General features: G+C 38.9%; 1 protein-coding gene across 3 annotated transcripts in view; it reads left to right on the top strand.

Annotated features, from left to right (window-relative positions):
• Positions 1-14,257, top strand: part of LOC144005792 (polypeptide N-acetylgalactosaminyltransferase 10-like) — a 66,869-nt gene that overhangs the window by 23,937 nt on the left and 28,675 nt on the right. For 2 of the 3 annotated variants that reach the window (XR_013279654.1, XM_077504114.1), the window contains exon 1: positions 7,216-7,498. The exons of the other annotated variant lie outside the window; for it this stretch is intronic. Coding sequence is in view for 1 of the 2 variants with exons in the window: in XM_077504114.1 (XP_077360240.1) it covers positions 7,337-7,498 (162 nt within the window). In the remaining variant the exon portion in view is untranslated. Of the gene's footprint in view, positions 1-7,215; positions 7,499-14,257 lie in introns of those variants that run through there. 3 annotated transcript variants of the gene reach the window in all.

The raw sequence follows: 14,257 nt of genomic DNA, 5'->3' as shown, positions 1-14,257 counted from the left end.
CGGGGTTGCTGGAGTCTATCTCAGCCGGCCTCGGGCAGTAGGCGGGGTGCACCCTGAACTGGTTGTCAGCCAATTGCAGTAGTCCAATGATGATCATGAATAATGTTATGAATGGAATACTGCTGAAGTGACGTGACTTTAAGGTGCCATCTGATTGGACGAGTTGTATTTTGTGCCAAGTAGACTGACATGGCATACTTTTTTGTGCTGATTTTAGCTGAAGTGTGTTGATAATCTCTTTTTTTTTTCTATGATATTTTTTTCTAGATATGAAAGAGTATAGGCATTGCTTATAAATACATGAATTAAAAAAAAACTTTTTACTATACTAGTAATTTATGGAAGGTGACTACTGCTGACTACTGAATAAGCATGGGTGGATGGGTTTGTATTTGTTATTTAACTACAAGTTACTACTTAATAATTACTAGTAATACTACTACTGTTTCTACTAGTACGACTCCTATTACTCCTAATTAGTTTATTACTTTGTAATTTTCACGGAATTACATTTCCTTCATTAGCATTCAGCTGTTAGCATTCAGCTATTAGCATTCAGCTTTCATTATCATGCAATTTCTTCAGAAATTGCACTTAGTCTAGTTACTATATGAATATGACGTACGAAATAACCACCAACCACTGGTTAACTAGATGAAGTGCAATTTCTGGATAAATTGTGTGGGAATGCTGAAAGCTGAATGCTAATAGTTGAATGCTAAGATTTGAATGCATGTGGAATGCTTATGAAGTAGATTGAGAGATAAAATTATGAAATTATGACCTCCTGGTTACTGGACAATGCACTTTACTAGCTATGCTACCGAGCAGTATCAGACACCTGGTAACGATGCTAAGTTATATGTATGGAAGTGGGTGTGAAAAGTGAACACTTAGAAACAGTTCAGTGTCTATCCCATTGAAAATGAATGGATAAAAGTTGATATTTAACGTTAAATTGTGCGAAAACTATAAGTAATGTGGAATCAGAAGATATATATACCCCGGGAGGCATGAATTTTTGAAGCGAGTTGAAATTTGAACAGTGGAAATTGGAAGTATTGTGTGGGAGTTATTTGGCAGCAAAAAAAAAAGTGTGGAGAATAAAAATCACAATAACATATGTGGGAATGCTTCAGCATTCCCACAATAAACAATAATTAGGGGGGGAAGGCTTTTGTAGTACACTTGAATGCAAAATTAAAATGAATCAGATTAGTCAAACAATTGAATAATCGATTCTAACGCTATTCAATAGCGACAGCGCACCAAGATTGTGGCTTTAATAGAAAGCGAGAACATTAACATGAAGCAGCACTTCCAAATGAAATAAAAATCCTTTGCCCAATATAGCAGAGCTACGCAACTGAAAAGCCCAACATCTTTTTTTTTTTTTTTTTTTTTTTTAAATCAGTGAGGACAATAGTGTGGGCAGTAAGACCCAAAATTTTTGAAGGCGAAGAAATTCAAGTGTCAATGTGCAAGTTGGTCACCTGACCTAACCTCAATAGAGAATTGTTTTCATCTACTGTGAACAAAAGTGAGGGCAGTAATCGCCACAATCTTAACAAATTATGAAGACCAAGTAATTCAATAATTAGTTATTTGAATTATGCAAAAGCTACATTACCGATTTCCTCAAAAACATGAGTTTTTTTGCCGCTGATTCCATCACAGTATTCGACATTAGAATCAATGGTACAGTCCAACTCTGGAAGCACAATGGCACAGTCCGTCCTTTGGTAATAACACGAATTTCCCATTTGGCCTTGACGGAGTTCTGCGCTCTACTAAATGCGATTCTAGTTTTTATTTTTAACATGACACTGGTCGCCTTCATTGTCCCCCCTGCGTGAACGATTGCTGCATATTCAGCCAGATAGAAAGAAGGGGGAAAAAGATGAGATAGCAAGTGTCGGATGAGCGCGGAGCCATAAAGCAAATTCTGCTTCCACTCAGCACACCAGTCATGGCCGATTTGCCGTGCGAAAGTGTAATTCCTCTGGTGAATTACCACTCGTCGACCTTTTCGCGGCATTACGAAAGGGCGCTTACACGCATAAATTTCCCACGGAACGGCGGCCGGGCTGTGCTTTATCACCGGCGGAATGGACGCTGAATCACCCTTGGTGTTTCCTTTTGAGTCCGTATAAGCTGTAACAAATGCACTATTGTCACGAAACCTGTTGACTAATGGTGTCATTTGTGCGGCTATGTGGGTCTTTTCAGGACTGGAGGACAATTTACATGACATATTTGAAATACAGACCATTTATTTTACGTAGATCTTGTTTTTCGCGCTTTGAGGCAAAACTGGTAAACAACCATCATTTGATGCGTCCAGGTCAACTATCAGTGGTTTATGGGATATTTTGTTTGCCATGTATCTCAGTTTTGCTGAATAAAACCCTTATAATTAAATTAAGAAACTTGTATCGTGTTTGGGTATAAATTTAATGTTAGTGTTAGTGCAACAGTGTTGCAAATCAATGCTAATGTTTTTGTGTTTTTGGTTCAAGGATACAAGCTAGCTGTGTTAGCTGTTATGCTAACGGGTCAAGAAGAAACCAGTCGCATGGGTTGAGTGTTGCATTCAAATTTCCGGTATGGCTGGAAAAAAAGAAATGCATAAAAAGCTTAGCTTGGTGATGTCATTTCTGCTGATTCATGGAGCTCACTTTTTTTTCCTCTTGGCAGAAAAGGTGTTTGCTAAAAGACAACTACAGCTCATAATTGCTACTATTTGAGACTAATTGTTGTAAATTTGTCTAAAAGCGATGTATTAACAATTGCAAGATATATAAACAACATAATATAAACAAAAAAACTCGTTGACTCGTTATTTGACGTTAAGTTGTGCATTAGGAAGGAGTGACGAGAAAAAAAAAGCCATTATAGTGTTCAAGTGTTATTTGGTCTTTTAGATATTTTGGAATCACTTGTACTATAAATTACACAAGTGCAAGTTTCTCTCTTTTATTCATGGTTTAGTTGAAATTCCACAGGGCGGAGAGAAAATGGACAGAAAATACCCGCATGCTAATACAAAACTGGCCTCAAGTAGCAAACATTCAGCTCATTTTGTGAGCGTGGTTAGACACACACATACACACAAACATGCAAAAAAACAGGATTATTTGGAGCATTTAGAGCTAAAAGTGATGATCAAAAATAACGACGGTAATAAAAGCCTCAGTACCAGTTGCGGCAGGTCGCCATTTAGCACGTAATGAGTCGGAAGCTGGAGGGAAATGTACAGCACGGTGTCCACTCCCAGAAAAGGTGTGTTAGCCACCGGCTCGTCACGGGGGCTAACGTTTAATTGGCCCCATTTATCTGTGTTATCTGCAGCGGAACAGAGCCAGCGGTAATGCTCGGCGAACGGCCATTCGGCTCAATTAAAAAACACACATTTGTTTTGCACACAGCGGTGCGTGGGCCAGGTTTGTATTGGAAGCCAGTTCATTGCGCAGTGTTCACACTGACGTCACGTTCTTCCACTTGGTTTGGTTTGGTTTATTCATTTTTTTCTTTCACACATTACAGCTTACATCGATCACGTCACATCATTTGCAACATTGACATCCAAAAGAAGGGCTGACGGGTAGAATCCGATTGCTTATTCGAGACCCGTCCCCATCGATCCATTACCAAAACGCATCAGTCATATACATAGTTTAAAATAGTCATTGATTTTTATCGTTATCCATCCCATCCCAAACACTGCTCGCTCAGTTCATCTTGAATGTCCGTGTGTAAATTGCGGCTAGTCCCAGTCATTTGGAACTGGTGAATCGGTCCCCAGACGCCACCAGCAGGCCCACCCCGCCAGGCGAGCAGCCAAGGCAAGCGCATTTCTTCTCTTTCACCAGTAGCGTCTTCGCTGACCTCGGATCAGCTTTCACACATGTTGTGGCTTCCAGAAGAGTAGATCAGTTTGCATTCTGCCCATTGCTTTCAAGAAATTTTTGCCTCGATTCTGGTCAGCACTGTTGCTACTTGTAGTTGTTAATGAGCGCTACTTGTAAACCAACAGCAACACTTCCGTGTCATTTGACCAAAGCAGGGCATGAAAAGAGGATTTTAGCCTTTTCTCCACTGCGCTAGTTTGGAGGTGTCACATGTCATCTGAAAAGATGTTACGTGAGTTAAATTGCTTCCAAAGGAACTGACCGATGGCTAGAATTTACATTGCAAACTGGTACAAAAAAAAAAAAAAGATGCATTGAGACACATTTGATTTTAGGCTGGAATAAATCAACACCTTACCTCAAGTAAACCTTTTTTTCCACCACATGCAAGTGACTGTTGCTTGGAGAGTAGAGCTGGCATCTGCAAAGCTGTAGAGCAATCAAAGCCAAACTTTCTAAAATAGTAGCCTACGATCTAATAAGTAGACTCCCCAATTAATCCTGGGCTACATCCACTGGAGTAAATCAACGCCTTCCTCAAATAAACCCTTCCCTTTTCCACCATGTGTCGCCCTGGACATCTTTACCGTGACACAAACTGCCCGGAGATCAAGGGTGGCAATCAAAGGCTAATTAGATGCCGCTCAAGTAGTGACTTCCACTCTAATAGCCCCAATTTATCACGAGGGTACATTGTCCGTGTAAATAAATCAACACCTCGCCTCAAATAAATGCTTCCCTTTTCAACCGTGTGTCGCTCTGGATGTCTTTACCACAGTAAAGAGTAGAAATGTAAAGTACTACTACCGGATGTATTACGTCATAGGAAGTCCAAATATGGGTGTTAGTTGGCGGGGTCAAACAGGATATGTCCGGACATGACCTCAACCACAGAAAGTATGATGTCACAGGAAGTCCAAATATGGGTGCAGGGGGCGGGACTTAGACCGGAAGTGAGGGGGCGGGGCTCGGACCGTAAGTTAGTGGGCGGGACAGGAAGTGATGTCACTACTGTCAAAATGAGTTAACGAGAAGTGCATTGTATTACTCTCTGATGCAAAATTAAAGACTAATCAGGCCTTGCTTCAATAGTGTTCTTCTGCTCTTATAAACACCACAACCCCTTTAATTTCCGAGTACATCAATTTGAATAAATAACGCCTCATCTCAAATATATGTCATCGTTTTTCTAAACTAGTTGAAATGGTTATCAGATGCCTGTTACTGTCAGAAATTGGATAGATAAACACTTCTACTTAATAAATGCCTTACCCCTATCATACATACACCTGGGAGAAAATACGGAATAATCTAAACTTCTGGAATGTAAACACTCCGAGATTTATGCATTCACTGGGTGTAAAATAATGGGGGTTGTGCCCTATACATTGTATGACAAAGCTGGAAACTTGACCCCTCGCCCCCAGTAAGCGCCATGTGATGATCCATCATTGTCTCAAGCGGCAGCCCATTTGCCCCCTCTGACACGCTAACAAATCCCCATTCATAATCGAGGCGCCTTCCAAATCCGAGGCAATCAACCGCACACGCGCAACACGCACGCCGACGAACGCCTCACCCCGCCTAATCCGGACCTCTGGACGGCCAGCAGGGGGGAGGGGAAAAAAAAAAAAAAAAAAAAAAGCTTTATCGCCGGCCCTCCCGGTTGTGACAATTCAATCGGTTGGGTGTCTCCAGTGGCATGAATTATGGATGAGTCTGGGAACGGGGCTCTGGGATTTATGAGCACGAGCTTCGGAAGGAAATCGTGAAAAAATGAGGAAAGGCCGGCCATTATTGACTTGATGGGTGAATGACTGATTGATTTATTGATTGATTGACTGTCTTGGGCTTGCATATAAGCCTCGCATTGTACTTTAATTGAACGGCATGAAGCGTGACTGAGCAGCAGGAACCCGGCGGAAGAGCTGTGAGTGATCCTTCGCAATAAAATTTTTTTTTTTTAAAAAGCATGACGAAGCAAGGAAATGTGAGAAATACAGAGGGGAAAGAATGCGTTAATTTTAATGACTGTAAAATGTCACAAAAACCTATTCAAATCTGTCTATTTTTATTTTATTTTTTTAAAGTAATTATTATTTCTGCTTTATTTTATACATTTTGAAAGATAAGCCCGAATTTTTGCCCGACTACCATCATAGAAACATATTGCGACATACAGAATGCATATATAGTTAAAAATTTTATATTGTAAATAATTGTAATATAAAAAAATAAATAAATAAATAAATCTCAACCTAAACCAATCACAATTATAGTCAGATTTATGCCACAGCAACAGGTGGTGCTGTACACTCTCTATATTTATTTTAACTTTTATATACATTTTAATCAGTTCAGTTCATCAATTCACATAGATAATGGCCACCACCAACATGGGAAAAAGTAGTACAAGTATATACCGGTATTTTGAACATATTTATTTATACATTGTATGTGCATATGTGTATGTATTAGGGGTGTTAAAAAAAAATCGATTCGGCAATATATCGCGAAACTACATCGCACAATTCTCGAATCGATTCAATAGGCGGCTGAATCGATTTTTAAACTTCCGTTTTTAATGGAAAAATATTCAACAAAACGTCTTACTTCGGGTTAGGGTTCACACTTTAAGCATGGAAGAATGTTATATGAACGGAACATTAAGCGTTTATATTTTATTTTAATACTGTTCAAACAGATTACAACCTGTATTAGACTGAAGTTTCATATAAATAAATAAGACATTTTCATACAAATCTTACACTCTATACAAGTTTACTGATTAGTATTTTCTAAATTTGAATAAAAAAAATCTCAACAATCGACTTATAAATTCGTATCGGGATTAATCGGTATCGAATCGAATCGTGACCTGTGAATCGTGATACGAATCGAATCGTCAAGTACTAGGCAATTCACACCCCTAGTATGTATATATATATATATATATATATATATATATATATATATATATATATATATATATATATATATGGATGGAAGGTCACAAGCTTTCACGTTTTTCTGTACCATGTAACCCTAAGGCCACTTTAACCATTTCAACTTCAACTTTAGAAAAATTGTAATAGTATTATTTAGTACGGAAGCGAGTTTTTTTTTTTTTTTTAAATTAAAGTTTTAAAATAAATTCGGATTACTTGCTCTTATTGTGAAAAACACTACCAGAAGTGACGTATGCGTCCGAGCGCCTATTACTTTGAAATCGCTGCGAGTCGGCGTATGGCTTGCAGTGTGAAAGTTGTCCGCGGAAGAGGAGGAGGAGGAGGAGGAGGGAGGAAGGAGAAAGGAGAAGAGAGAGGAGAGAAGCAGCGAGCCAGACAGTCAGCCGGGCTTTGCTCGCTTCCGCACGGCCGCCGCCGCTCCGTTCCCATTCGGCTTGTTGTTGTTCTCCCGGAGCGATGAGGCGGAAGGAGAAGCGGCTGCTGCAGTTCGCCGGGCTGCTCATCGCGGCTCTCCTCTTCCTCCCCAACGTCGGCCTGTGGTCCTTGTACCGGGACCGGGTCTTCGACAGACCGGCGGCCACCGCGGCGGACGGACCGGGCGGCGGCCAGCAGACACAGGTGAGCCCGTGCTTCCTGTATACGTTCCTCACATTTTGCGTGGTTGGTGTGCGGAGTTGGGGAACTCTCCATGGTGCTGATCCATGCTCGGGCAATAATATGGAAGCTCAACTCGGGCAAGTTCGTTCACCCATCGCTCAAAAATATGAGCTACACCTTAAAGTGAGCCAGTACGACAACCTTGGAGAAAAATCCAGCCTTTTGGGGGGGATTGTGATTTTATAATTTACATCAATTTTTAATAACTGGAACCTATACAGCGGAATTTTGGCGAGAGAAGTGGGGTCCACCCTGGACTATTATCCATCCATCCATTCATGACGGTGTGTACACATTAGCGAAACGGGTGAGCTGGAGCATCCTATCCAAGTTGACTTATCAAATTTTCACCATTTTCAAGAACCTAGCAAATAATTTCCAGCTGTTTCCCATAATTAGCACAAGAGTGCTTTGACGCTTACTTCAGGCTAGAGAAGTGGGCTCCATCCATCCATGTTCTATATGGTAGCGTGCGAGTTGGAAGCAATCCCAGTGGACTTTCGGCAAAAGAAGCTGGGTGCATTTATTTATCAAGTCGGTTTGCACCTTTCCGAGCTGACGTCTGTGAGAGAAGTGGGATATCAAATAATGTTCATCGATTTTTGATAACAAATCCTTATCCCTACTGACTTTCATGCATGTTCGGTTAAATGATGAGGAAAGTGTTGTAAAAAAATGGATGGATGCATACTGTGGTTGTAGTTTGTAGTCTTGGACTCCGAATAATTTCATTATTTTTTTGTCACAAGAGGCCAAAGACAAATTATTAGAGACATCAGATATTTTTTATGATGTTTTTTTTTTAAATACACAAAGGCAGTCCTTCCTTTAGTCAATTATTGGCGGCTGTTTAACAGTTTAATTTAGTCCCGTCTGTGTTTAATGACTAATAATGAAAATGAAAAGTGCTGCTTATTAATGTCCTTCCAACTGAGAGTCACGCATGACCTTCTCCCTAATAACCTTTTAAACGGCACACATCTCATTTTTATGGAAAGTCGACACATGTGGAACCAGTTTCATTAACTTCCCAGAAAAGGACCTCCCCCCCCCCACCACCGCCATAGATTGCTTCTGTGGTCCCTGGTGATTTTTAACAGCCTTAATGGCTAATTACGTGATATGCCATCACAGCAGAATTGATCCATTTATCAATTGGCAGCTATTCATAAATGAGCTTCAAAGTTAAATTAAATCTGGGCTTTTTAATTATTTTTACACAATGGCATGCTTAAATTTGGATCTGACGCAGAAACTTTTCTATTAAGTCATACAATAGTTTGGGCTTAGTTTGTAGAGCAAAACGAAACACTTCGTTTACATGTTGGACTGAAGTGAACAATTTTGTTGCAAAGGCAATGTAACTTGAAAATGCAGACAAATATGAAAACGAAACACTTCGCATTGTAAACTGACGACTTTGAAGCAAAGTCGGTGTAACGGTGCAATGCAACAGCACAATGTATCATTGCAATGTACTAATAACGTAACCGCATAACGCATTGCAATGTCATGTAACAGACCGACCCAAAAGCGTAACGTAACAGTCGAAAGTAACGGTATCGATGTCGTAATGCAATCTACCATTGTAATGCAACATCATAACAGCATAATGTAACGACATAAGTTACATAACCGCATAACGTAAAAGCGCAATTTAACATAACAGCATATTCGGAACACCGTAATGTAGCAATATAATGTCACAGCGTAAAATTGTGATGTAACAACGTAAAATTGTAGCGCAATGCAACGTTACAAGTTGACAATGTCATGTGCCAACGAGGGCTGGGTATTGATTCAGATTTCCAAAATTGATTCGATTCAGAAGGGCCCGATTCGATTCACGATTCACATTGATTTTCGATTCCGTTAAGGATTTCATGCAGTACCAATTTTACTTTTACTAGAAGTAGCAATGCTGCAAAATAGAAATGTCTTTCTCTTACTTGGTGCATTCTTATAAATATGAATATTTTCATTTATAATCGAATCCAATACAGTTACATTAATCAGGTATCATGTATGTTTTATTGAACATGACCTGATCAAAACCATAAATAATAATTTAAATCAGTTACAACCACAGCACTATGTACTGTATTTGCCGCACCTTATTATAAGGCGCACCTTCAATGAATGACATATTTTCAAACTTTTTCCATATATAAGGCTGGGGTTACGTTATGCATCCATTAGATGGTGCTGCGCTAAAGGGAATGTCAACAAAACAGTCAGATAGGTCAGTCAAACTTTATTAATAGATTACAAACCAACTTTCTGACAACTCCATTCACTCCCAAAATGAATAAACAGCTGTTTTATTATTTTCTCTGAGGTAAAGTATTAGTATTAGCTAGCGATCCAAGATGGCGGGATCTTCTGCGCATGCGCGTCACCGATCATGCAGGGTCACCGATAGCGTCTTGACAGCGAGACCTGTTGCGGCTCAATATTGATCCATATATAAGGCGCACTGGATTATAAGGCGCATGGTCAGCTTTTGAAAAAATTGAAGGCTTTTAGGTGCGCCTTATAGTGCGGAAAATACGGTACATAAAGTGGCAAAAACACTCTCACAAATCACACATTTACATTCCTGTGGCAGATTTTATACTAAAAGGTTCCAGTGGTTAATAAATAAAAAAATAAAAAAATTTACCTGTGTGACACAGCCATACTCCATAATTATGCATCCATATTTTGTGTTTTTATGTCCAATTCTTACCTTACTTCTTTTGGGGGTATTTGGCATATTAATTTACGGGCGGGAAAAAGCCATATTAAAAGTATCGATTCATGGTTTTATGAATCAATATTGGACTATGAAAAGAAATATCGATTAAATATCGTTATTTTAGACCCAGCCCTAGTAACAACAAGGTAATCTAACGTAGTAACATAGCAAAGTAATGTAACGATGTAACGTAACAACATGATGTACACAAAAAGTTAGGAAAGCATTGATGGGTGTTCCAGAAAATGCTAATGTTGTTGTTGTTTTTTTGTTTTTTTTTTTGGGGGGGGGGGATAAAAGCTGGTTTATGCAACTTTTGAAGCACCTTTTTAAAATTGTCAGATCGCGAAAATTTGAATGTATCATTGTGACGTTTGTTCCAGTAGTTGTAAGTAACGGGCGAGGATTTGGCTAAAAACACTCCCTCCGTGTGTTTTCTGTTCTGTTTTAACGAAACAAAAAAACAATAATAATCCAAATTCAAATGTAAGACTGCTGAGGGGGAGCCCCCGTCCCCCCCCCAACCCCCGTACGCTCTCCCCCGGGGCAACACAGTGTATGAATGTAGTTCCTCGGCATTCTATTTCATCTGGCGTATCAGGCCGCGTCTTGTCGCGTTTAATCCGCTCTGATCTCGCTCGGCTGCTTTCCCGCGCTCGCCGTGTCATCTCCGAGCGAAGCAGACGCAAACCAACAAGGGGAAGCAAATGTGCGCTACAAACGGCTCTAACAAGACTTATGTGGGAGAAGGCTGAATGGGATTAGCGTATTGATTTCTTTCTTTCTTTTTTATTTTTTCTCTTACTAGCTACTCCACTGCAGCCGTACCAGCCCGGCGGGATCAGCCAAACACAAAGCGGAGACGCGCGTTTTTGTTCTTAATTTGTCTGCTGTGGCGTTTGTTGACGAATCGTCAAGCAGAACAAAAGCTGAATGGTGGCTCGTCGCGATGACAATCCACGGAACCGAGTCCATTTTTACGTAAATCTAAACGCAACTCTTCTAATAAGGCAGAAGTAAAAGTGAAAGTCGTTCGTAAGTAAGCACAGTTGTGACCAACTCGTTTTTATTCTTGTTGTAGTTGGTAATAATTTGGGTCATTCCTTTTCCGATGATGCCAGTTACATTTTTGAGTTCACACTGTAGGGTTGCAACGATTAATCGAATAACTTCAGTAATTCAGTTACAAAAAAGATACTACAGATTCTACCTGAGAACGTGACAAAGGCGACCCCAAGTGGTCAAAAACAAAAGCAATTTTTATCTGATTAATCTATGGTGTAATCGGTAAAATACTCGTTTCTAGGGTTGTTTTTAACACTATTTTTCAGATCGATATCAGTACTCAACTCTTTGAGTACTCATCAATAATGATACCAAGTTACCGATAATACTAGAACATAAAAAATCTATTAAACCAATGACAGATCTTTGTTGAAAATAAATTGTGAAAATGTAAAGCATGACACTGTGAAGTTGAGCTGGGCAATACTGCTGAAAAATGTTTCATCATGTAAGTGTTACATATCAGCCAATAATGATGATTTTTGTTTTACGTATTGAAAATAAAAAAATAACAAAGATTTTTAAATGGATTAAATTAAAACTACAATAAAATAGAACCAACCATCCAGGAAAAATACTATGCATTATAAAATATAAGTATTTAAACGTAGGCAACAGGTGAGTAGATATCCCACACAATAAAGTAAAAGTGCTATGTTACCTGTAAAATAGACCTTATTAACTCATTTGTTCCCAAAAATGTATACATACGTTTTATTTTAAATGTATTGTGTCCCAAAGACGTATTTATACGTTTTTTTTAATGTTTTTGTTTTGTTTTTGTTTTTATGCTAGCGCATACATAAGGCTTTGATGCAGCCACTCAAATGCAGAAAACGGTTGAAAAATTTGTAGTAATTACAAAAACGGCCAGCAGGTGGCAGCAAAGTATAAGAGATCACCCAGGGCTGTTGATGAAAACAAGTTGTTTCCCCACAATTCTAAGCAGATTTGTGAATAATGATGAAACTTAGCTATATTCTAATGCTAATTACTGCAAAATTGAAACAGATATGTTTTTTTTCCCAGGTGAAAGAAAGACTAATCTTTCTTTTGGTAGGTTGCATGTTTTCATAGCAATAGAACACAATATTCTGTGGGCCTTTCAAAATCCAGTAAAACAGCCGTGAGTGAAGGGGGTTGCTGCTTCAGTGAAAATGGCTGCGAGTGAATGAGTTGATGCACTAAATAAAAACAACATTTTTCTCAGCAAACGCAGGCAAATATGCAAAGTAAGTATATGCTCGAAATACAGTGATGGAGAAGCGCATAAAGTCCAAATTGAGTTAGCACATCGGTGAAGGGTATCGGCAGCCATTGCGAGTCCTTGTTACCTTGAAGCCTGTTTCCAATATCTGGTATTGGTACTCGCCCATCCCTACCTAATCTCCACCGTATTACAATCGCCATTTTACGTGTGGTTGGAGTCATTGCAGCGGATGGCCCTGAAAGCGTTCCAAGTAAGTTTTCACTGCTGATTGACTCGCCGGCGCGAGAAGTGGCCGACCGCGAGCGAGCAGGGGTGGGAGGTGGCGAAGTAATTGCATCTCGGGGGGGTCAACACAGCAAGATGAGAATACGAGTGGGGGCGTGGAACCAAAAAGCGACTGCTAGCTCACAGTAGGTGGCGGAGAGGAAGCTGAAAACGGGAAGTATCGACCCCGGCGGGGTGTTGAGAGAATGAAGGGGATGCGTCGTCGGTCTTATCGCTCTTACCGTGGGATTTGGCCGCGTCCCGAACAAATGGCTTTGTTTGCGCCGCCTCTTTTGTTGGCGGCAACAGATGCGAAGTAGATTGCTCACAAGAGGCGGCTGCGGGGTAGATTCGCAGCGAGCCTGTGATGTGCTTTCCTGGCATAATGTCATCAGCATAACGCTATAATATCAGCAGAAAAAAACAGTAATGAGAACAATATCATAAAATTATAAAAAATAAAATCACATTACCATGAAAATAAAGGCGTTATAATACGTGAAAAAGTTCTAAAATTACGAAAATAATGTGATTAAAGCCGTTATATTACAAGAAAAATCAAAACAAAATCAGATTACCATTCTAATATTAATTTCTATATGTGTATATATATATATATATATATATATATATATATATATATATATATATATATATATATATATAGCGATTCGATTCGTATCACGATTCATAGGTCACGATTCAATTCGATACCGATTAATCCCGATACGAATCTATAAGTTGATTATTGCGATTTTTTTTTCTTTTTTTTTTTTTGTACCCAAAATTAGAAAATACTAATCACTAGTAAATGTGTACATGTACACTGTAAGATTTGTCTGAAAATGTATTTATTTGAAATTTCAGTATTTAACAAAGGGGTTAATAATTTAATTAAGGGTTAATGTTCCATTAATATAACATTCTTTCATGGTTAACGTGTGAACCCTAACCCTAAATAAGATGTTTTGTTGACTATTTCCATAAAAAAAATGTTTAAATATCAATTCGGTCACATATCAAAACGATTTGAGAATTGTGCACTGTAATATCGCGATATATTGCCGAATCGATTTTTTTAACACCCCTAATATAATGTAAAAAATCTCTTTATAATATGAAAATAAAGTCGTAATATTAACAGGGAAAAAAAAAGTTATAAATTTATCAGACTAACACGAACCAAATCATAGTACAGCGTTATGAAATAAATTGCCTGGAAAAAATAAGGCAATGTTGTCATGCTGCATGAAACATACTTGAGCATTACGAAAATGAAATCGTAGTTGCAGATTAAAGCTGCAACTGTACACAAAACGTACACAGTATTTTAGTATTATATCTGACAATAAAGTCATCGTATTTCCAGATTAAAAAGCCAAAACGTTATAAGATTAAAGTTGTAACATTACACAAACATTCCAGTGTTGTGAAGTCAAGTTTT

This window comes from Festucalex cinctus, chromosome 18 (genome assembly GCF_051991245.1).
Source record: "Festucalex cinctus isolate MCC-2025b chromosome 18, RoL_Fcin_1.0, whole genome shotgun sequence".
In the NCBI taxonomy this organism is placed as follows: domain Eukaryota; kingdom Metazoa; phylum Chordata; class Actinopteri; order Syngnathiformes; family Syngnathidae; genus Festucalex; species Festucalex cinctus.
This window is presented reverse-complemented; position numbering and strand designations above follow the sequence as displayed.